This window comes from Grus americana, chromosome 18 (genome assembly GCF_028858705.1).
Source record: "Grus americana isolate bGruAme1 chromosome 18, bGruAme1.mat, whole genome shotgun sequence".
NCBI classification, from domain to species: Eukaryota; Metazoa; Chordata; class Aves; order Gruiformes; family Gruidae; genus Grus; species Grus americana.
The window spans coordinates 4,936,467-4,959,304 of NC_072869.1; the positions used below are offsets into that span (position 1 = coordinate 4,936,467).

General features: G+C 42.6%; 1 protein-coding gene across 2 annotated transcripts in view; it reads right to left on the reverse strand.

Moving 5' to 3' along the window:
* RAB11FIP4 (RAB11 family interacting protein 4) overlaps positions 1–22,838 on the reverse strand; it is a 129,380-nt gene that overhangs the window by 79,077 nt on the left and 27,465 nt on the right. For both annotated transcript variants that reach the window (XM_054846711.1, XM_054846712.1), the window contains exon 2: positions 6,850–6,937. In XM_054846711.1, the coding sequence (XP_054702686.1) occupies positions 6,850–6,937 (88 nt within the window). The remainder of the gene's footprint in view (positions 1–6,849; positions 6,938–22,838) is intronic.

A 22,838-nucleotide genomic window follows, 5' to 3' on the forward strand; every position in this document is an offset into this window, starting at 1 on the left:
ATTTGAATTTTCCAGGTACTCCAAGAGGTTCACATGAGTGGCATGATATAAAGAGGGGACACTGGAATGTCTCAAATACTGTGCATATGTCTTCTTATCACCAGAATATATTTTGGCTTGCAGCCTGGGAAATGCCAGTGAGCTAAATTAGTGTGTCACAGTCCAGACAGAAAACAACAAAAAAATCAAGGTTTACTCTGACAAATCTCAATATGGAAATATTAAGGCACTGGACAACAATTTCTACAGGGAGCAGTCTAGTTTGGCACACACGGTACTTTCTGCTACCAATACCACTCTTGAGAAGAAACATGCTTGCCTAGGCTTGCAAAACTGCCATGATGGGTATTTCAAGCTGTGCAGCAGTATGCACCTAAGGCTAGAATCTGTCCATAAATAACCCATTGCAAACAAGCGAAGGAATGCTTCCTGGCTACTTTAAGGACCTCCTGCACTAAGATGTCTCATTATTGCTATAACTCCATTTTCCAGAAAATGGTAAAACTGAAAGCCACTTACATGGCTGATTAGAGATATTTCATTTGGATGCCGACTTGTATCAAAAGATATTAATGTGCTCGATGTTCTCTCTCCCTTGCTACGGTTGGGAAGATTTCCTCATCTACATTTTTGGGCAGCACAGGCAAGGACGCTTAGCTGCACTGCAACCATAGTGAGGCAGTGGATAGAGGCAAAGAGCTAACCCAGGAATAGTTTCGTGTCCTTGTGTATTTACTGCTGCAGCTCCACAAAAGGATGCTCTCTACAGAGGAACACACTGCTAAAGGGCTGTACATTATATAAATCACTGTGCAGAGTGACACAGATCAGGAACAAGCTCGTAGCTGGAGAAAGAACTTAACTGTCAGATCACAAAATGAGAATGGCCAGAAGCTCCTGAATTTTCTTCTCTGGCTAAAGACACCTCATGAGCCATCACAGCGGCAGCTTCTCTGTGTCACTCAGACACACGTGTATCAGTTCTTGTTTAACAAAGCACTGAGTCACTCTCTAAGTCTGCTCTATCAAAATTATCTGAGTTAAAAACTATTTATCCTAATATGAAAAATGCATAAGCAAACACAGCTCATTTGGCCAGAACTGGGTTAGGGAGTAGCATATCAGCTTGGAATTATTTGCACTTTGCAGGGCAAAGTGAAGTAAAATGGCAAGTGATATATCCCTGGTCAGAAGTCTGCTGCAGAACAAGAATTCTAAGTAGCACCAAAACCACTAGGTCATTTATCCCTTCTTTTTGTGAAAATAGCCAGCTAAGATTTTTGCTTTCTTGAAAATACCTGGCAAAGACTCATAAACTCTCCAAACACAGTGCTGGCTGTCCAGAGGCAGGGCAGGAGCATCTTTAGTCCTAAGCAAAGATGATGAAAGGGTTTTACAAGTCACTGAAGGGGAAGACGTGAACTTTTAACTTTTTCAGTTCACTCAGGATGCCAGACATGACTTCTCTTACCAGATAATTTACAAATTTATCTTCAGTTTCTTTTTAAAATTGGTTTTCACACCCTAACAAACAGTCAATTTGCAAACAGACATTCTGGCCACAAACAAATACAATTGGAGCAAAGCTATTTCCTGCAAATGCTCCAAGAAGGAGATTTAACCCATACTGCATCAGGCAATTTTCACAGGCAATTAAGCAATTTTAATACTATAGAAAATCAAATCTGGTTACCTAATTGAATGTAGTTGGTTCCTGGCATTTTTCCTAAGAGCAATAGCTTTTTATTTTATCTACCCTTGGATCTTTAATGGTGTATTAGACTCACTTATGGTTTCAGGCTGTATTTAGTAAAATTTAGTTGAGTCTTAGAAAAGTCTGAAGTACTTTTAAGAGTAACCAACTTCAGCTCATTAAACAGCTATAGTGTAATTTTACAACAGGAGAGCTTCACATTTACATGACAGTTGTCTCGTTGGAGCCATCCCAAGTGCCGCTCCTGTCAATAAGTTATTCTTAAAAGAATGGATAGATTCATCAAATCATCTCCAGTTATGGCACACTGTGAAGCTTGAGATCTATAGGTGCAAGCCTAAATGGGTTCATAAAGACTTTGAGGTTTTCTACAGTGCTTTACTGAAATTCCTGTGCTAACGTGGCTGTCTTGGTCCCAGAAATTGGGATATATTACAAATACCGATATCCAGCAAATAAACTCCTTTTACATGACTGCAACATACCCACCTCTTATTCCATACTGTACCTTCAGGGCAAAGCTAGTACAATACTATTCTCCGCTATGGGACTGTAAATTAAAGTTGGTTAAAAGAGATGGTCACAACTTGGCACTGGTTTTGTGAGAAATATGTTTGTTTGGAGCATCTGAATGACACTATAAAAGCAAATTAAAAAAATATCTAAAAATCTCCAGTGAAACAGAAGGCCAGAAATATTCTGCTTTGGATAACTGTTTTGAAAAAAACAAAACACCAAATTTCATACTATATTATTTTCATATTCTTTCACAGTCCAGATGATCTGTCACAGTCTGGGCTACCAGAACAGCCAACTTCCCTTTTTGAACATTTCTTTAAAGCTTTGGGCAAATCTGTATTCTTGGAATTTTCATCAAAATTGCTAGGAACTTAATGAGAAACATATCTACTTTTAAACTTTTCTCTGCTCACATAAAGACTGCTTCTAGAAGTTTTCCAGCCAACTGCAGTAATTAGATGCCTAAAGGAAGCACAAAGATGGATTTTTGAAGGCACATAATGGTCTGTGTTACTATTTTGAAGATTCAAAGTTTGCTATTGCTGCAGGTGGGGAAGTATATAAATTCACAACTGTGCTTCTGCCACATCATTAATGAATATGAAGGAGCTCCTACAACATCCTCCATTTTCAAATATTATAACAGAGCATAACTTAAATGTCCTTATAACTTCCACAAGATGAGGAAAGGACTCTCTTGCTTCAGGAGAAAAAACAGGCTGTACGATTTCGTCTGAAAAAATAGTGATTCTGCTATAGCACAAAGATTCATTATTGCAGAAATGCTCTGTGCTAACATGGCTCAGTCTTTCCCATTATGAAAGCCATTACCCTCCAATTAGCACCGTGGTCAGTGTTGTTTTCATGGTTAAAATAAGCTATAAAGCCAGAATACATTTGCCTGTATCTTTTAATTCTGTATTAATTTGTACCCGTGCTGTTCTCGCTCATCTCTGTGAGCTGCAATGCCAAGGTCAGTAGGGGGAGCTCACCCTTTATTTGTCAGGGTTTGCAGTTTTTTACGTGGAATATCAAAGCAGAGAGACTACTGGAAAGACAACAGAAATCTTAAAATAGAAGGAATAGGTCAGACTTAAATAGAGCCTGCTAAACGTACCAAGAGCCTGGTCCTGCAAACACACTGTGGACTGTGGAACCTACCAGCCTGCACAGCACATTAGAAATAACAGTTCCACTCAAGCCTTTAATATTACAAGTGGCAGAAAATATTTACTGGATCAGTACAATAAATTCAGTATAGCAGAAACAGTCATTGACTCCACTGAGCAAACAGTAATGGATCCCACACTGACCCTGCTGACATCAATAGGAATCCAGCCTTTGAGTGATGTTCTGGCTGCTCTCAAAGCCTCTAAGCAGTGCCATTTCTTGGGCTACACTGGCTTTGGCACAGCTGCTAGGTAAGAGGGTACAGGTGTTATTTCATGGCAATTGCTCTCCAGACTGCTGCAGTTATTAGAAATAAAGCCATGCGGTGAGCAGAGAGGGCAGCTTCAGCAGGAGTAAGACCTTCATATACTGGCATTCCAATGAAATTGCTGCAAAGCTTTAAATTTGATGGCAAGCCTGTCCCTAATTGCTTAGGGAAAGCAGCCTAGACAGCAGGGGCTCAGCACAGATGCTGAGGCAAAGTCCTTTAATCCACAAAAGACCAGCAAAAAGAAGCAAAGCTTTACATAAATAGAAAGCACTCTGCCTGACCAGTATTCCACCCCAAAGACACAGTGGGAACAAGTTCCTCCAACACACTTCTCCCCTCTAGCATAGATACCTCCACTTGGAAAAAGTCCTCTCCATCACTTCCAAAGGTCCCTGCTGTTAGTGAGACTCCTCAGCACATCCTTCCCCACAGTTCCTGCTTCTCAGCAGCTGAAGATTAATTGCCTTTTCCACCTGACAGTTCCCACAGCTGCTGTGGAGGTACATGACTCATGTCATGAGGGTTGTCCAGCTCAGAAGCACTAGGGAGGCAAGGCTTGATGTCCACTTGTAAAGGAATGCCACACTTTTCATTTGTACCATGCAAGAGTGAACAATGCCCTGGTTTATGGAGGAGAGAGGCCAAGCTGCAGATTTTTAGATCCAGGGTTTGGGGGTTCTCCTTGCAGGGAGAGCTGCTACCAACCAGCTACAGAGCAGACATTGAATGCTCTGATGTTTGGGATTTTTTCAGGTTCCAACATTTAGTTTTTCACTAAGATCCATACCTGGATCTGAAATGCTCAAATCGATGTCATCAGAGGTCAATTCTTTACAACTGAGATTTGAATCTGTTGTTCTAGATGCTTCAGACGTCATGCTTTAAACAAATTCAAGGCACTGAACTACCAAAAAACCCACTATATCACCTCTGTGAAGGAAATGATTTCTTCAGCATATTATAAAGGAAAGCATCTATGAGACAAATTAGTTTGAAGTATTCTAAGTAAGAAATACAGCAAGGCATTAGGATAGTAAAGCTTGAATTTAAACATTTGGCTTCCATTGCTAAGTTTAACACATCTTCATACTCTATTACTGAAAAAAACCCACTGGATTTATAGTAGGATCTCATTTTGCTCTATTAGTCTGATTGCCCCAAGCAATTGCGATAGGCTGAGATGTCAAAGAATCATATTTATAATCTGTTGCTGCCAAGACAAATTGCTTTTGTTCAATAACAAGCCTGCTGCTACCGCTGGGATGTGGCTGCACTGAAAAGTGAGAGGTAACAACATGGTGGGGGCTTTCCATTTTGAAAGGTAGACATACTACGACCAATTTCATTTTTAAGAAAAGTACGGCTGGTAGTTAAAGACGAATAAAACTTGTGTGCTGTGAGATTAGCAATACAACCAGCCTTTCTAAAGAGATGCTGTGAAAGCATGCATAACAATGTCTTATCAGAAATAGATATAACTGCTCCTGCGATTATACACGCTTGGCACTGACACTGTGTGAGTGTTGACAATGCTAATGATGTGCTAAGAAAGCTCTAGGTGATGCTGCAGAATTGGATGATTTTTCTGTATCTGTTCACATACATGTACTAATATACACCAAGCATGTGATTTGGATCCTACTTATAATATGCTCCACATAAGGGCTTTAAGCTATTCATAAACTTGGAGTAGAAGGTATTCCAGAGAGTTGGATTCAGTCACATCTTTGCAGGACTAAACCTTAGGATATGAATACATGGATCAGTCCCCGCAAGGCAAGCAAGAATGAAAACTCCCAAGGCATCGTCACTCTCCAGTAACTGTCAACATGCACACACTGTCCCTCACAGTAAAGGAAACGTAACTGTCCACTCCTTCACCGATGGTGCTGCCCACTGTAGACAAGGGCACAGTTATTACAGAAGAGATGGTCTTCTGGGTCACATCTATTCCTTCCTGATCATATTTTGTGCATTTGTGCACATCTTTATACTGTGAATTACAGAGGACTACCAGATGATTTACAGAGCTTGTGTCTTATTTAACCCAGAACCCAGTTTGCTACAGCATTTCCTGGACAAGGAAAACCTCTACTATAGTGTCTCTACACTAATGTATCAACTTTCCTTCTGGTCTTTCTATTGCCTTCTCTTCAAACACATCAGTGTCACCTTGGAAGGTGTCTCCATGAACATGGACTGAGAGCAGCTTCTCACTGTAATTTTACACAATTACACACTGTCCTCAGCTGCCGTAAACTTTAATTAAATTGCTCTGGTGTTACATTCTTGCATCATTATGACTTTGTAATAATCTCATCACAGAAGACTCTCCAGTAGCTTCTCCTGGAGTCACACTATGATCGCTGTGACATTCACCCTGTCCCTGAAGTGAAGCCTCTTGGCTGTGACAGCACTCTGGCACTTTACAAAGGACATACTATGTGTCCAGAAAAGGACAGGCTGGATTATTTTGCTATGGAAAGCTAGAAAACTAATCAGCAGCAAAATGGCTAAAGTCTCTCTTCACTGTTTGCTTCGTTGCCCTTTGACAGAAGATGTAGATGTTATTATGCTTTATAGCTTAGCCAAGGTCTGTGTTTCCTTGCAAAGGAGATGGTTTGATCTGCCTGGTCTCTATCTTCACAGCTTGCATGGCCAACCTGTAATTAACCCTTTTCATTCTAATACATGTCCTCAAGTACTTTGAAAACATGAATTAACGATACCTTGCAGATACCGCCAGAAGAGTACAATAGTCTTAAATTTCCTAGTAGAGAAATTAAAGCCCAAGGGCTCTCTAACATCCTTAGGTAAACCCACAGCAGAAGCAGATGAGAACCTGGAAGTATCAGACTTTGGCACTGCCTGCTAACCACAAAGCTACTCTTTCTTCTGCTACATTTGTCTTTAAACCGCATCACATTTGTTCTAAAAAACTATCAGTAAACCAATACACAAGCATCTGTGGATGTAGGAACTCTAGCACTGCTCACCACTGATACACGAGATGCACAAAAAGGAACAAGATACTGACTCTGTTCACACAGTCGCCCTCCTGTCACTACAAATAACCACAGTCAAAAGAGAGGATGTCTTTGATCATTACATTTTCTGCAACCAGAGAAACATTAGTGGAACTGAAGTGGATTATTTTTAAGAAATATGCACATACCTTTGATAGCAAAAACTCCATGACAGAAGTTCTTAAAATTGATTCTTCCCAAATCATTTGGGTCCAAATACTTTGCCAGTTTTTCCACCTAAAAGAAAAGATCATAAAATATGTGTTGAGCTTGGTGCATCATCTGTAACTTAGTTGGTCTATATCTCCTACAAAAGACCCCAAGTGGAAGAATATCTGTAATGTTCACTTGAATCAGCCAACAAATTGTTCTGCAAGAAGGACTCATGTCTTATAGTTGGATTATCTGGTACTAAGGCAAGTGCTCTGACCAAAATGGCTGCAGCTGGGACACATTAATACTCTCCTGTGTGGATCTCAAGAGCTTAATAAGGGGTGAACCTATGACCTAGCCTCTCATCTTAGAGCAGGGTGATAACAGAATCTCCTTCCCTAGGAGCCCTTGCTATGTATGCAGCTCATAGGAACTTAAAACCTTAGTGATCTCCATCCCTCTTATCAAAAGTTATTGGGGAAGGAGAAAGGACAAAGATGTGCACAACCCATATTAGCCTCATTCCCTGAAGAATCCAGACTATAGGAGAGAAAACTCATTGATCACTTGGGATCAAACAAAACTTCCTTGCCACAGCAGAGAATACAAGTTTTGTATAGGAAAATAGAAACATATTAACAGCACAAAAAGATTCATGTGGTAAGACAGAGAATGGTTCTGTTCAGTACACTATGCAAACAAGCAATGTACTTATTGCTTATAATCTCAACTTCACAGTTTAGCCCTTCTGATCACTATTCACCATAAAATGAGATTACACTGAATTTACAGACAGCCACCAAATTGGCATTTGCCCCAAAGAAGGTCTGGCAGATTGTTCAGGAGGGTTTTGGGAAAGAGGGAGAAAAGCAGTCGAGACAAGACAGGCTGTTGTGTGTTGCGCTGTTGAGAATAAAGGAATTGAGAAACAAGTAGCTGAAGAAGAATAAGGAGAGCGGCAGAACAGTCCAGGGAGGGGGGCACAGTGCTGGGATACCCCAGCTGGCTGTTCTCTCTGTGATAAATATGCTGCATGACATCCCCTCGTGACCCTGTGCCTTTGCCTGTTGTACCTAGCGGGTACCCTCACTGAGGCAGAGGCAACCTCTTGCTGCTCGTAAGCAAGCTTACAGTCGGCTGCAGCACAACTCTGACCTTGATCGGGGCCCTCCAGACACCCTGGAGTATAAACAAGATGAGTGTAGGAGGCAAGGACAGCAGGCATGTAGGATGCTGCACAATCCTGGTGACTACAACATGAGCTCAGATATGTCAGTCTGAACAGCAACAAAAGCCCAGCTGGAAAGATATGCAGCAAATGAATCCAGATGACCCAGTTTCTCAATTTTTTTTTTTTTTACATGCTAACAAAACCCTAGCAGTTTCTTAAAGCCCTGCAGATAAGGCACTAATGTGTGCGCATGACACTTCTTCCTTCAGATTCTCTCAGTGCTTATAAATTCCCTCTGTGCCAGTAAATACCATGATCAGCCCAACGGCCTCATTTAGAACAAGCAAATCTGGATGAGAAAATTACAAAATTTTTACTCGTGCAAAATTCTACGTTGAATGAGAAAGGAACAATTTGATCCTTACATTGCATCCTTTCCCTTCTCCTTTTCTTAAAAAAAAAAAAAATAATCAAAAAATCAGCTCAAGTAGGCAGCAAATAAGGAGCTGTATGATGAGTTCAGAGCCTGTGACAAGTTAGAAATCTTAAAACTTTCTTATTGCAGAAGGCATCAACAACTCAAGTCCTGCCAGCCGGGCAGCAGAGCCCAGCTGTCAGCTATCGCGTAACTCATGATCAAATTCCTACATCTGGTATCACAAGTGATTACTGTAGCCCCACTAATTTATAGGAACAGATGACACATTTCTGTTTCCAAAACATAGCCACTTCACCAGAAACTGTTAGTGTGCGTTTAACGCATACAAGACTAACTGGAAATCCTTACTGAAACCAATTAAGTAGAGACACACTTGATACGGGAAAGCTGGGTCACTGCTGTCCCTGCTCACCTTCACAAACAACATAGATGTTATAGAAAGATAAGGCAGTGGCAGAAGTTCCTTTCTTCAAACTGTTTTGGGTGCATTCAAAACAGCATAATCAAACAGGCCATTGAGGCTGGGAGCAGCAGGATTTTACAGCTGTAGCAGCTTAAATATGTGGCAGATGCATCAGCTGGTGTAACTCTGCCTGGCTCCAGAGGCTTTGATGAAGACCTTGGTGTGGCCACTAGCTGAGCATCTGTCCCCTTCATAGATACCACAACAAAATCTAATCAGACAGCAGTATGCTAGGTTACAAGATCAGCCTGTAACTCTGACAAATGGCAAGCTCCCATCATTGTAATGTAAGTAAATACTATTTCAGACGCTTGCAGGGTCGCTTTAGAGAATCCTATTTCCTGTAGGTCTCTTGCTAAGAGGCAACAAATTGTGGTTTAGGTTTTAATGCACAGATTCCTGCAGCCAGCCGGGAAGCCTCTATACTATTTCATATTGTGCTATAACACAGTAGTGTCACCGGCTATTCCCAGTGAATCTGGAACATTAAGTTTATTTCTCAAAGTTGATCCAATGACTTTAGTCTACCACTGGTTCAGCCATATACAATTACTTTTTTAAATCAAATTAAATAAGATGTGATATGCCTGTGTGTGGGTATTATGGAGGAAGAGAGAATACGTTCACATTTAGGTCTAAGCAATGTCTTTACAGTAAATGAAATTATCACCTGAGCAAAGTGCTTCAGTCTCCAGTTCCCTCTAAGTATAATTTTTCAGGTTTTCAATTAGATTTTATAATGCAAGTAACTGACATCAGTACAGGATATGATGAAGAATTTACAGAACAGTCTGATGGAATTTATGACACTAGTGCTCACACCTTCAGCGTGCTAAGCAACACAGCTCCCAGCACAGGTCAGGGGCTACAAGGATTTTGCTCAACTGGGACTACATTTAGGTGGATACTTGCATTAATATACATACTTGCATTAATATACACACATGCATTGTATAGAAATCCCTGCATATTTGCACAGAGTTTCAACCCTGTAATGCACTTGATCATGCATTTTTACCAGAAGCTTCCTGGGATAAGTCAAGAAGCTCTTTCCAGTTAATTCCAGACTGAAGATATTACTTAAAATTAAGCTCAATTTCAAGCTGTGGCGAAATAAACTACGCCATCACAGCTACCCCTAAATCTTCTCTGCTGTCTATACTGAGTCAACCATCCTTCTGCTTCACTTTGTAGAGAAATAACATCCTATCCTCCTCCTTCTCAGAAAGGGTTGGCTCCCAGCAATTAATCAGTTGTAACGCTTATTTATTGCCTTGGGAAACATTAAAGGCTTGTCAGCCTAACTGCCAGGCTGCGGGACATCGAAGCCTTTTTTGCAGTCGGCAACCCCCTGGGCTTACAGCTAGGGCAGTCTGCTAGCAAATGAGGAAGAAGCCGCAGCCTTTCAGCCCCATTAGCGGAATGGGCAACGCAGCCTGGTTTTGCACACGTGGAATACGCAGGCTGTGCCAGTCCTGGGCACGGTCAGACTCCTGAGACCGCTGCATCTCTAGGCAGTGCTGGGCTCTGCCTCCTCTGCTGATCCCACTGCAAGGGACACAGGACTGCAAAACCAACTGCTGCCAAAATTCAGTGCTGAAATGGCCATGCGGTTGTTGTCATACCTGCAGGCAGCATAGGGAACATACCATGTGTGCCAGAGCCATCATGATGAGCTGGAGACAGTGTTTTGGGCCAGGGACAGGCAATTTCCTCTGCATTGCTGCACAGAGCAGTCCTCCACCATTTGGGACAGCACAAACAAGGTCTGGATTGCAAACTAGTTCTTCATTGTAGGAAGAGGACAAGAACAGAAAAAATTAGCTGCAGGCTCAATAATCTAGCCAGTTCTTTTGGCAGCTGCAAGGGTCTCTCTAATGAACCCTTCAGCAGACATCCAACAGTCTCAGAGAGAAGACATAAATCATTTTTGCTTTGGGAAACAATTGGAGAAAACCAAACCCTCTGCCCCTATTGTTTAACTTGCTTGGATGAATGGGTGATTATCCATTCAATGCAAACATGTTTCTCCATTGTAATGACAGGTCACTTCAGCCAAAGCATTTGCTTCCTTTCTGTTGGGTTTCCCAGCAATACTGACTGCACTGCAGAGATGTTTGCCCCCCTGCTGCTTTCTGACACATAAGAGTAGGCTAGGAACACTTTAAAGAGTGTCTACAATGAAAATAAAGGGACAAGGTTCAGTGTGAAGAAACAATTTTGAAATCAAAACTGACCAAGGCAGAAATGCATATTAATAAGCAGGAATTAGCAGTACAAAGCAGTGGACAACAAAGCGAGGCAGAACATTCCTCCATCAGAGAGCCTCTGGTTTGAAATATAAATTCTGAACGGCTGAGGCTTTGTGGCACACGCTGTAGGCAAGCAGGCTGGCTTAGGTCAGGAATCAGGAAGGGCTGGATTCTCAGCTATAAGGCTATGAGTAAATGATTTACAACCAAGCTCTATAGAGAGACTGAACACAGCAAACAGTCTCAGCAGGAAACCTGCCATACTAAACCCTACCCAGGAAAGAAGAGAGAGCAGTAACTGAGTCAAAAGACTTAACACTTAGAGACCTTGGCTGCTGCAGAACCATCTGCTGGCTGTCAGAATCGATGACATGGCTGAGTCCAGACACAGGAGGACAGCAGCAGTGAAATCCTGGTGTCAGCGAAGCCAAGGCAGAAACCCACAGTCAGCCCAGGGGTTGCCCAAAAATTTAACTGCAAGGGCTTTAAATCCAGTACGCACTGGGCTATTTTTGTGCCCACAGATACAGTCAGCTGTGCTGTCCTTTGCTCATTTCCTTCAACAGGGGTTTCAGATGGTGCCCTGCCACACAACCCTGAAGCCTAAAGTTTTCAGAAGACCTGGTGTTTGTACTGAATTCAGTGTCCTAAAAATTATAAGGAAAGGATGACTCCATCTAGTCATTTTGGTTTAAATCTTACAAGAGGAGTGAAGCAGGCAGAGGCAGTGAGCTTGCTGAAATATTACAAGCTTTTGATTTTGGTGCCATTTGGGTATGAGGAAAAGATTCAAGTTTTGGCAAAGTCACCCATCTTGGCAACTAAGAAGTGCATTTCCTCAGTTTCTTCACCCCAAAGTTTCTAGCTGTTAGCTAGAGGCACCCCAGCTATGTTGGGGGCAGCTTTGAATTTACTGCGAAGAGAACGTTCCATTTCCCAGCTCTGCTCTAGTGAAGATGTGAAAAATCCCCTCCTGTCTCCTCCGTCCACACAAGAGCACCAGATATGGGGACAGACCCAGCCTTCAGTGCAGAAAGGAAATCCAGAGTGCCTTGTAAAGAGTCCTCTGTAGCCATACTGCCTGGGACAAAATTCACATCTAAATCAAAGCACTCCTCTGCAGCCATCCTGCCAAGAATGCAAAACAGGAACCTGTGACTAACTCGACACTGCTCAAAACCGAGCAAGGAGCCAGTCACAGGTACATACCACAGTGTGCAGGGGAGTGACGTCACTGCAATCTGCAGCCGCTCTAACTAGAGGCAAGGAGAATGTTTGTTAGCCTTTGCTCAAACTAATTTCCTTCCCAGCATCACTGAGCATGCCTGCTGTCCCAGGACTGCAGTACCTCGGAGTATGACCACACGCTGTATGTGACCAGGCATATGAATGACTGTTAAGAGAAGAAAATTAATTTTTGTAGCAGAAGGAGTGGAAGAAGAGGACAGAAGAGGACAGGTCACTGACAAACCTCAGAAGAGATTTATTGAAACTGATCTTTTCTTGCCAGTTCAATACAGGGGCACCTCCCAGCCAAGGAACCCTCTCAGGACTCCTGGCCAGCTCTCATACTGATGCTGCCAAAACAGCTAGGTATTTTTTTCCAGCAAAGATTTTCTGACTGGAACTGAACCCTGCTTCCATTTCCAGGCAAGAAGAAACTCAGATCTCTACTGACCTCACTTAATTTTCTTCAAAAACTGACCAGCACAGAAGAGATTTTGTTAACACAATGAAAATTTGTTAGGTTTAGATGTAATTGAGTTCTGCGCCATCCACTGAAATCTTACATCAGGATCCAAGTCACAGCCAGAAAATGTCATTTGAAATAAACAACTCGTCTCAGCAGTTTGCCTTCATACTGCAGGAGTCTGTGAGCACGTCTCACCCTGAAGTGCGAGCATAGAACACCTGGGAGCCATGAGAATGGCAGCACAAGCACTTGCAGGAAAGGTCAGGCTGTGCTGCAGCAGCGACATTTGGGCAGGATCTCCTGAAGCAGGAGAATTTGTGAGAAATCTCAAAAAACCAGCAAAAGGAGATTAAATATGTAAATGCTGCAGGGTGGTATTAGAGAGGTCCCCACATGATTTATACAAGGAGCAGCAGAACCGCACTCACCCCAATTTCAACAGACTGGCCTTTTCGGCATCTGGGGAAGGGCCAGAAGCTTACACCTTCACAGAATTAAATGCAGAGGCAGGACTTGTGCCAGCTGAGCAGTGCCAGGCAATGCGGCCACCACGTGTGCTGAGAGCCACCCCTGGCTCTTTAGCCAGCCCCTGGGTTCAGGCCTTTTTAGCATCCCTGTGGTCTGGGATGGATGTTAGAGCTCTTCAGTCAGGGTCTTCTTCAGTCACCGTCACTGTTGCACAGGGCTGTTTGTTTTGTCCCTGGTCCCAATCTAGGGTTTTGAGTAACAAAGCAAGAGGGACTCTTGCTGCTGTAGCTCAGTGATTCCTTGCCACTCAAAAATTGCCACCCTCCTTTCCCCCATCCTGCTTTCCCTTTGCTCTGCAGGTCCTGGTCCTCCACCACTTCATGCTGCAGCTGGCCACAGCCATCTAGACACCAGCAATCTTTCACCTTGCCTCCTAACAGACAACACTAGATACAGGCTTTGCTGTTTCCTTGCTTATATAAACCTCCTAAATGGTGAATCCAACTATTAATTAGTTCACTCTAAAGGGCTACTACTAAAACCAACCTGCCATATCAGAGATGCACAGTCTAATGGGTGCTCCAGAGATGCATTAGTGCGGGATACCAATATCTCTATTGGGATTTGGTAGGACTGGTCCTTCCCTGAAGCTATTTGGTGTTTGCATCCACAGACTGGAAGTAAATATAAAACCATGATGATGAAATTTGCAGATGACAGGCTGATAAATAGCAACAATGCTGACAGACTCACACTCCTCTGGATAGCTTCATAAGTGAAGCCCATACAGACAGAGTAAGTTTTAAGTACTGCCAGGCAAGATCACAAAACAGAAAATAATACAAAAGAGAAGAAAAAAGGATTAACACATCTACAGAGAGGAAGACTGTCTTTTGATGAGCTGGGATTTATAGATCCAGGGGAGAGGAATGAGGCTTCTCTGTGATATTCTGGCAATTTTGGGAAGGGAGCAAGATGAGGGAAATTATTTTACACGGCCTTGGAGAAACCAGTACTAACACAGTTGTGGTACCCACTTTCATAAGAGATGCTGAAAATCCAGACAGGTTGCAGAGAACTGACATAACATTCAAGTGCTGTGGAAACATCTTATGCAACCAAACTTAAAGAGAATTTTCTCTGTTTAATTTGGCAAAAGGGAGACCAAGTGGTGATTTGTTACTAGGTATAAAACTTTGGCAAGCAGGAAATTGCAGGTTCTAAAGGACTCTCTAGTCTAGCAGAGGAAAGACATAAAGAACCATTAGCTGCAAATTAAAACTGAACAAACTCAAATTAAAAACAAGGCGCAATTTTTTATTGGGATGGTTGTTTACCCATGAGAACTATAAAATGGAACTGGTCTAAACTATAAAAAGGAACTGGACTCCCTCACCTGAGGCCTTTTGAGAAGACAACGAGATATACCTGGAAGATTTACCTAGCCAAGAGTAAGCGGGTTAAAAGCTATGCTGTCACCATTTCAGGACATCACACTAGATGACCTGATGCTCTCCCTGAACCTGGCCCTAAAGCACACAACGGACCATGTTCCTGTCACATGTGTATGGTGTGGAAGACCAGCATTTAGGAATCACGAGTCCAATAAACAGCCTGCCCTTGCCATTCAGTTCTGGCAGACTGTGTATCGTAAATAATTCATACCACTGCAAACAGCATCATGAATTTCCATCAGCTGTTGTCTGATCCCAAAACATGCAGGAACATACATCATTACTGGAAACAATGACTTTGAATTTGCTTTGAATTTTTATTTCAAGCATCAGTCATTGCCCCTTCATAATTTATCAGCAGGCTTCAAGCCTGAAAGTTGGCTTGTTCGTAAGTTTTCTGTGAACAGAAATGATTGTTTCAGTTTCTGCTTTAACTGGGGACACCCGATTTACCAGCTAGAAGGCAGATTTTATGACTGTATCCTGAATGACATAAGCAAATTTATTGAACAGTCTTGGCCTTGACTTTGAGCAAATTCCTAAATCTGTCAAATCCATAATCTACTAGTGGCTCCACACAAAAAATCTGATTAAATTCAAGGAGTCCATTCGTTGGCTTTCCTGGGTTTAGCAACAACACATGGAATTGCATCTTCTTCCAAATATGAACTAGGTCCATGGGACCTTGGTCCAATGGGAGGAAAAAAATCTACCAGTTACCCAGATGAAGAAAACATCCATGATATGACATTTTGCTGAGTGTGTGAAATGTATTAGTGAATTATAAAGACACAGAAGGAGGTGGTTTCAGAGGCATTGCAGGTGGTTGAGTGCATTCAAAGGAAAAAGGGAAGCTTCTAGTGTTCATGTGTTATTAATGCCCTGCATAAGCATTACCTTGACTCAGGTTGGTGACATATGGGGAATGCAGTTGAACTACTGAAACAGGAATGGCGGAGCACTGCGGATCTGCAGAATGCACACAGGAGGTCAGCCGCTACCCTTCAGAAGTGCAAGGACAGCAAGCGCTCTGCATCTGCTGAGCTGCACCTGCCCGTGGCCTGGTGGAGAAGCTTTGGAGCATTTTCCAGAAGTGACAGACAGGAGAGGAGGGCAGTTCTCAACTCATGGGATTGAAGAGGGCAGGAGCTATGGGATTCATATCACAGCCTTCAGGGCAGGAGGGTTTAACTGTCTAGACTGGGAGATCCACGTTGCTGCGGAAGGGGATGGTATCCAGTGACCATGGGACTGTGGCATGGGGGGGTCAGAGCTACAAGTTTACCAGTAGCATGCTGTTACCAGCAAATGACTTCGTCTGCTTTGGCTTCCCCTTGTTTAAAATGGCTATGGCAATACTTAAATCACATTAAAAGGGCACTATAAAGGTGATGATACCGCAGACAGTAATGAAACCTGCACCAAGCTTGTCCACACTGTAAGTTTTTTACCCTGTCTCACTTGCCCACTATATTCTGCCTTCTAATTTCTCAACACTATGGACTGGTGTCTGTTACCTCTTAATACATCTGCTTGACTCTACATGGAACACCAGGCATACTAATGATTTGGCCCAGTACAATACACAGGTATTACCAAACACTACTGTGGGCAGACCCTTGTCATCTTGTTTTCTTATTCTGCCAAAGAGCATTTTATTATCTTCTGATAGTAAAAGATTAAGCCATACAGTACTGCACAGAGAGAACACATTAGGGATGGATTTGTTTAAAACATTCTAATATGCAAATAATCTATTAAGAGAATGTAATACTCCATGAACCTCAATGAATGTGTGCGTGTAACAGAAATCCAGGGAGCGCCAGGAAAATTGATGCTATGACTTCTGTTCTCTATTGAGAAATCATTTGCAGTCTTTAATACACATGATGACAGAAACCTAATTTAGGATAACAGCAAATACAATTCTTGCGATATTACATAGCCCGATTTTGTAGTTAATATCCCTACAGTTAGGATTCTAACCATGGCTGAGACCCAGAAGTTATTACACCTAAGGAATCCCTTCTCTTACACTATATACCTCACTGACTAACCTCTCTACTTACAGAAAAAAAACATTTCATGACCACAGACCACCACCAATAAAGTTTGAAACACAATGCATGTGAACAGCTCTGAATCTGACCGCACCTGAGAAACGATCATTGCCTGGAATCAAGAAGTTTCCAGAACTTCCTCAGAGTACACATCCCAAAAAGACTTTTCCCCATACTATCTGCAAGCCAGAGACCACCAAAATCCTCGCGAGTTTTTCCTCTGCCATCTACACCTTTGGATGCATCAATTGCTTATACAGACAATACCACTAGAACAGTATTTCTCATTTATTTTGTACTTCTAATGTCATGTTGCAGCTGACAATGAGCAAGCACTAGAATCATAAGACCAACATCTCTCTGCAGACTCCCTCACCATCCATGATCCCATATGTGAGAACCTCTCATGTAAAATTACTTAAACAGAGCTGATTTGAACAGGATTCCATTTCTCTCCTTTCCTCTGATGCTATGTTGCAAAACAAGACATTTGGCTGGGCCCACCAATTTTACAACAGTCTATGGGGAATCCCACACAGTCTGGAATACCATGGGAACAGAGAGCAAGGCTAAAAATATGCCAGCACCATCTGTTCACTCTACAGTGATTTTTTTGTGTTCCTCTGGAAACAAAGGGTTAACACGTTGAACTGTTTTCCTAAAACTACTGATTCACTCACTCCCTAAAATAAGCAGGGCTGCATTAACACCTTCTCCTCCACTTCTACCAGAACTGAAACCAAGGCTTCCTGGAAAACAAGGCTGTTAGCAAAAGCTGTGACAAGCTGAAACGAAGCACAGCCCATTATCATCTCGTTCATTAGCATAAGTCAAATATAGCATAAAATAGTCAGATCTCAAGAGACAGTAGGCAATTGGTCATGTGGGGGCAGCATGCTTTGTCTTTAAACAAGGAAGAAAATGTGTGGGTAACATCAGGTTTATCTACAAGTGATGCAGTACGGATTCATTTTCAGAGAAGACAGTCTTCCCTTCTGCAGCTTGTGGTGTGTGTGATCATTCTCGTCAGTACATAAAGGGAATTTAAACAGAATAATGGTTTTCATGGCTTCCAGTTGTGAGACATCAGTCAAATGGGATCTACTCCAGAAATAATTACCATTTTTTGAAGTAAAACCTGCGAGAGGGGTGGGGCACACAGTGCCAACTCATCAGCTAACACTTTCTCAGCCCCTTCCTTGCTGACACATCTGCAGTCACATTTTAATTGAGGTGTTATCATATGCAAAGAACAAACAAAATACCAAAAGCCAGCGGGAAGAGGCTGGAGAGGATGAAGAGAATAAAGCAAGCATGAACCGTGACTGGTAGGTAGGTCACAGCATGCAGCTCAGACATCCCCTACACCAGTGAAAACACAGTGCCCAAAGCTAAAGAGAAGCTGCAGAAAATTCACCAAACCAGAGCCTAAATCTAGTGCCACTGCTACAAGCATGCTCCAGGCTTGTGCTGAAACCCAAGCAGTGACTCCAGACTGCACAGCTTATGCAAAATCAAGACAAGACACTTTTCTGCCAGCCGTATGATGGCACTCCATTTGCTCATCTCCGATTCACAGGTCAAAACCATGGCTAAGTGCCATGGCAGGCTCCTGAGATACAGTATCACCCAAGTATTGTAAGCAACATCCTTACCCATTGGAATTCTAGCCTCAAAGATACAAAGCAAGTATTACCCTTAGACAGTCACTTCTCTTGACTGTGTGCTTTCATTGTTACTTTCTCTCCTTAACGCATAAAACTAACCAAACAATATGCAATCAGAACATGGTGCTGTGTTTCACACACAAGATCTACTTTCAAAGACAATTTAGATTGTGGTCTGAGAGCCAGCCAGAGACCTGCTCAGGGTAGCACAATTTGGACATCCTCAGCTCTCAGCCTGGTCTCCTGAAATCAGTTTTGAACCCAGCTGTTGAAAGGGAATGTGCTTAGCTTTTGGCACGCTTGCGGATACAGAGGATGAAATGTAGGTTTTGAGATCTGATCTCAAAATGCAAACGCCTGAGCAGCAGTCCTGAAATTAAATTGAATGAAAGAAATTTCACAGCAAATTAATGCTTTGACACAAATCCTGGGAGGAATGAGTATTGGATGAATCCAGCACAGGGAGACACACATTAGTTAAGATGACAAACATCAGACAGAAAGGTATGATTAAAGGAACAATCTTCCACTTAGCTGAAAAGAAAGATTCTTAACCTTTCAGAAAAGTGTGGGTGGTAGATAACGGCCTTCCCCAAAGAAACAGAGGAAATATGCAGTAAGTACCACTCGCTATGGTGGGATAATTACAGAGTCTGAAATGAGCTTGACAGGTTTGAACAGCAGCTGACTCCTCTGACGTCAAGACAAGGGAAGCACAGATAATCAGGCTGTGACAGCAGTGGCAGAGCACGAGTCAGGACTGCTAATGCTGAGAGAGACTAGCAATGCACCCCACCAAGAGTAAAGCTACCAGGGGCTGAGGGAAGGAGGGAGTCCTCGCTGCATCAGTCTGCACAAGCAGGCAGATTCCTGACCACAGCACTCATACAGCCAGCAGTGTTAATCTTTTCTAATTCCCCTGTGGCTTGTTGCAACTGCCAGCTCCAGGCAATGTAAAAGCCCAGAAGCCCCCTCATACATCATGTTCCCATGTCATGAGCAATTCCCCCATACAGAAATGCATCGTTCAAACTTCAAAGGAGGATATTTTCACTGTATAAAATCACATGTAGAAATCCACATTGCTCTTTGATCTATACTGGGAAAGATATTAGGAGGAATGATAATTAGCCAGCATTTTTGTGTAGAAAGGGATAGATGAAATACAAAGCCTGTGTACATACAAAATGCACGCTCTTTCCAGCCATAGAAGCTGCACAAGGGTGCTTCATGTTACTGTACCTCCTATACCCTGCATCCTTATTAGCTGTTACAGTCTGGTCGATATTAGTACTTCTTAATGGTTAGAAGGCTGAATGGAAGCAAGATCCAAAGCCTAATAAAAAAAGAAAGGAAATAAAGGTGCACAGATACAATGGAATTGTACTTTTGTGTTTTAGAAGTGTGCCCAATTCAACTGTTACCAATTAGCATTGGTATTTTAAGAATCTCAGTGAGGGACTGGACCCAGTATTCTCAGCTCCCTGTACACGCTATTGGAAAGATAATATCTGACGCAAAGGCAATTTTCTCTGCTGGCATGTGATTTTACCTTCTCTTCTTATCCAGAAACAGACTGTAAAGAGTGCTGGGCTCAGGGACTAAGCAGAAACAGCAGATTTTGAAACAGAGATTTAGCTCATGGAAAAACTCTACTCTCCTGAGCAGAAATATGAGCTGGACTGTGGCATCACTACATATGGAATCAGGATATTTGTGTGCATGTGTGCCCCTGTAGATGGGCTGTGCACCTCGGTCAGTGTGCACCAGGTGTGCTGCCCCTGGGATCACTCCACAGAGGCCACCAGCTGGCTACAGCACCTCATTTTTGGTCTTGCTCATTTCTACTGCTGCCTTTTTCAACCAGGTTTTAGTAGGGATGTAGCCTGCATTTTCTGTCAATGTGTATATATTTATAATTTCTCAGTGGTATATGTTTATTTATTTTTTATATCTGTTGATGCTTTGTGTATCAGAATGTGAATTTATTTTTCCCCCACATTAAAGTCAAACCAAACAGCCTGGCCAAAAAAACAGTCATTTTGATTTTTCCAGCTAGTATACGTTCCCTGTAGGTATTATGACAAAACATCACCACAGAGTCCCAGACAGTGAAAACGAATTGCTTGGAAAGTGAACCAGCTAACCCTTTCATTGTGAAAACATAATAGGCGCTGTTTACAGTGAATCAGGAGAGCTGCTCCTGAGATGGACCCCCAGAAATAAAGTAAGAACTGGTCCTTGGAGCTCAAATTATTAACTCCGGTGTAGAACATTCCCTACCCATTGCCAATCAGACTATGTGCAGTTCTGCTTTGGAGCATCTATACAAGAAGAGAATGGGCTAGTTTATCCTTTTCACTGTACCTCACCCCAATTCCAGGTATAACACATACAGTAAAACATTATTTCTAAACTAGCTGAATCCTTTAAAAAATCAGAGTAGGTGCTTACACCTCCCTCTTGGCCTTTCAGTTCAGTCATCTTCGCTTCACGGTTACCAGTTTAAATGCTCTTGCCAATTTATTGATCCCCTGTGAAAGCCCTAAATACGCAAAAACTGATTACTGTGTATTTGCCAGACGTTCCACAGTGCAATTTATCTCAAATACTCAGAGCTTCTGCTGCTGCTGCCTTCTCTCAACCTGCCAAAACTGTGCTTGTATCTATTTTCCTCCAACATAAAGATGTCTTGTAGGAGTTACAATCAAGAGGTGAGAGAATGCAGAAATCACAATAGATTTATACTGCGAGGCCCTCACCCAACTGCATTTCACTGCAGTGTTGGATCTGAGAAGCCAGTCCACCTCTAACGGCTAAACGCATACCAGCCACAAGAAACCACAGGTTACTCCTCTCGCATTTCCAGGGACACAGTTTCTGATGTGTGTTATCTGCAAGTGCTCAGAAAATACTTGTTACAGTAACAAGTATGTAATCTACCCTTCAGTGATAAGGCTCAGTGAAGCCCTGTAGCAAAGGTAGATGTATGAAACGTGAGGGGGGATGCTGACAGCCTGAAAAAAAAAAAAAAAAGAGCCTTCTGAGAACACCTTTCACTGGACCAGTTCAATAAAGGAATCCTCACTGGGCAGTGCGTAGTCGGTTTCCTCGCCATGGAGTAGATAGTTACATGGTTTGTAACCATCTCAAATTAAACAGCTGGACATTTTTACATCTGTACAGCAATGGCCATGTGTGACACAGCTGACTGTGGCCTGGCGTACGAGGTGTCCCCACAGAGAGGGCTGATGGACTGATTCTGCCTAACGCGTTCGTGGACTGGGTGCCTTTTTGTACATATTTTCTTAAAATCTCTCTATTAAGACTCTGACTCCAGGAGGTGGGGAGCCTCAGGGCTGCAGCTTGGTCAATATATAAGAAGAAACACCAAAGAAAAATAAGCAGGTGCCAAAAGGCAATGCTGGTGCCTCAGTAGCAGGGAGGCACTCCTACCCCACTGCAGTACCTCACCCCGCAGACCTGCTGAAGTGCCAGCAGCTGCCAGATCTCTTAATTGTACTGGTTTGGACAGGATCCATGCACTTTTTGTAAGAGAAGGAATAACAAACTCATGGGCAGAGAGATCTATTACACAGATTACATTGACTCTTGGAGGGACTAGAGACTAACACAAAGTCCTGGACAAATTGCACCATGTCTCCCACCAGCTGGACAGTTCTCTGCAGTTCTCTACATGCCCTCGTAACTAGTCCCTCTCCAGCTTTCCCGTACGCCCCTTTGCATGAGTCCAGCTAGATGACATCAGTTGCTCTTCCCTTACGCATTTTTATTAAATGACCAAGTGCTGCCCAGGCAGGGAAGCGGTGAGGAGGGTATAGAGGTAGCGAGGCAGCCATAGAGCCATCATATCATTAAAAGCTCACATCACACCAAGCAGGGTTAACAAGGGGAGGGAAGTAGATAGGAGGGGAGACAGCTCCCTTAGCACCATACTAAACCTGACCTTGAACAAAGCCAGAAGCAAAGAACTTGACGCAGGAACCACTTGTGCTATATTAGACAATGAAAGTCATGCTAGAACAACTTAATGGCCATAAAATCTATAAATCACCAAAACCACAGAGAGGTATTTAACTCTGAAAAGTGCTTTTGCAATAGATTTCTAAGCCTTGGCAAATAACACTTAGCCCCTTATTTGAGAGATCCTGGAAGGCCCAATTATGATGTGGGACTTAAATCAATCTTGTCTCATACCAGGATTTTAAACTTCTCCAGATGGATATCATTCAGATATGGTCCAGAAGTCAGGACTCCCTATACTACAGGACATACTCCACCTTCATTGGTCCAGACC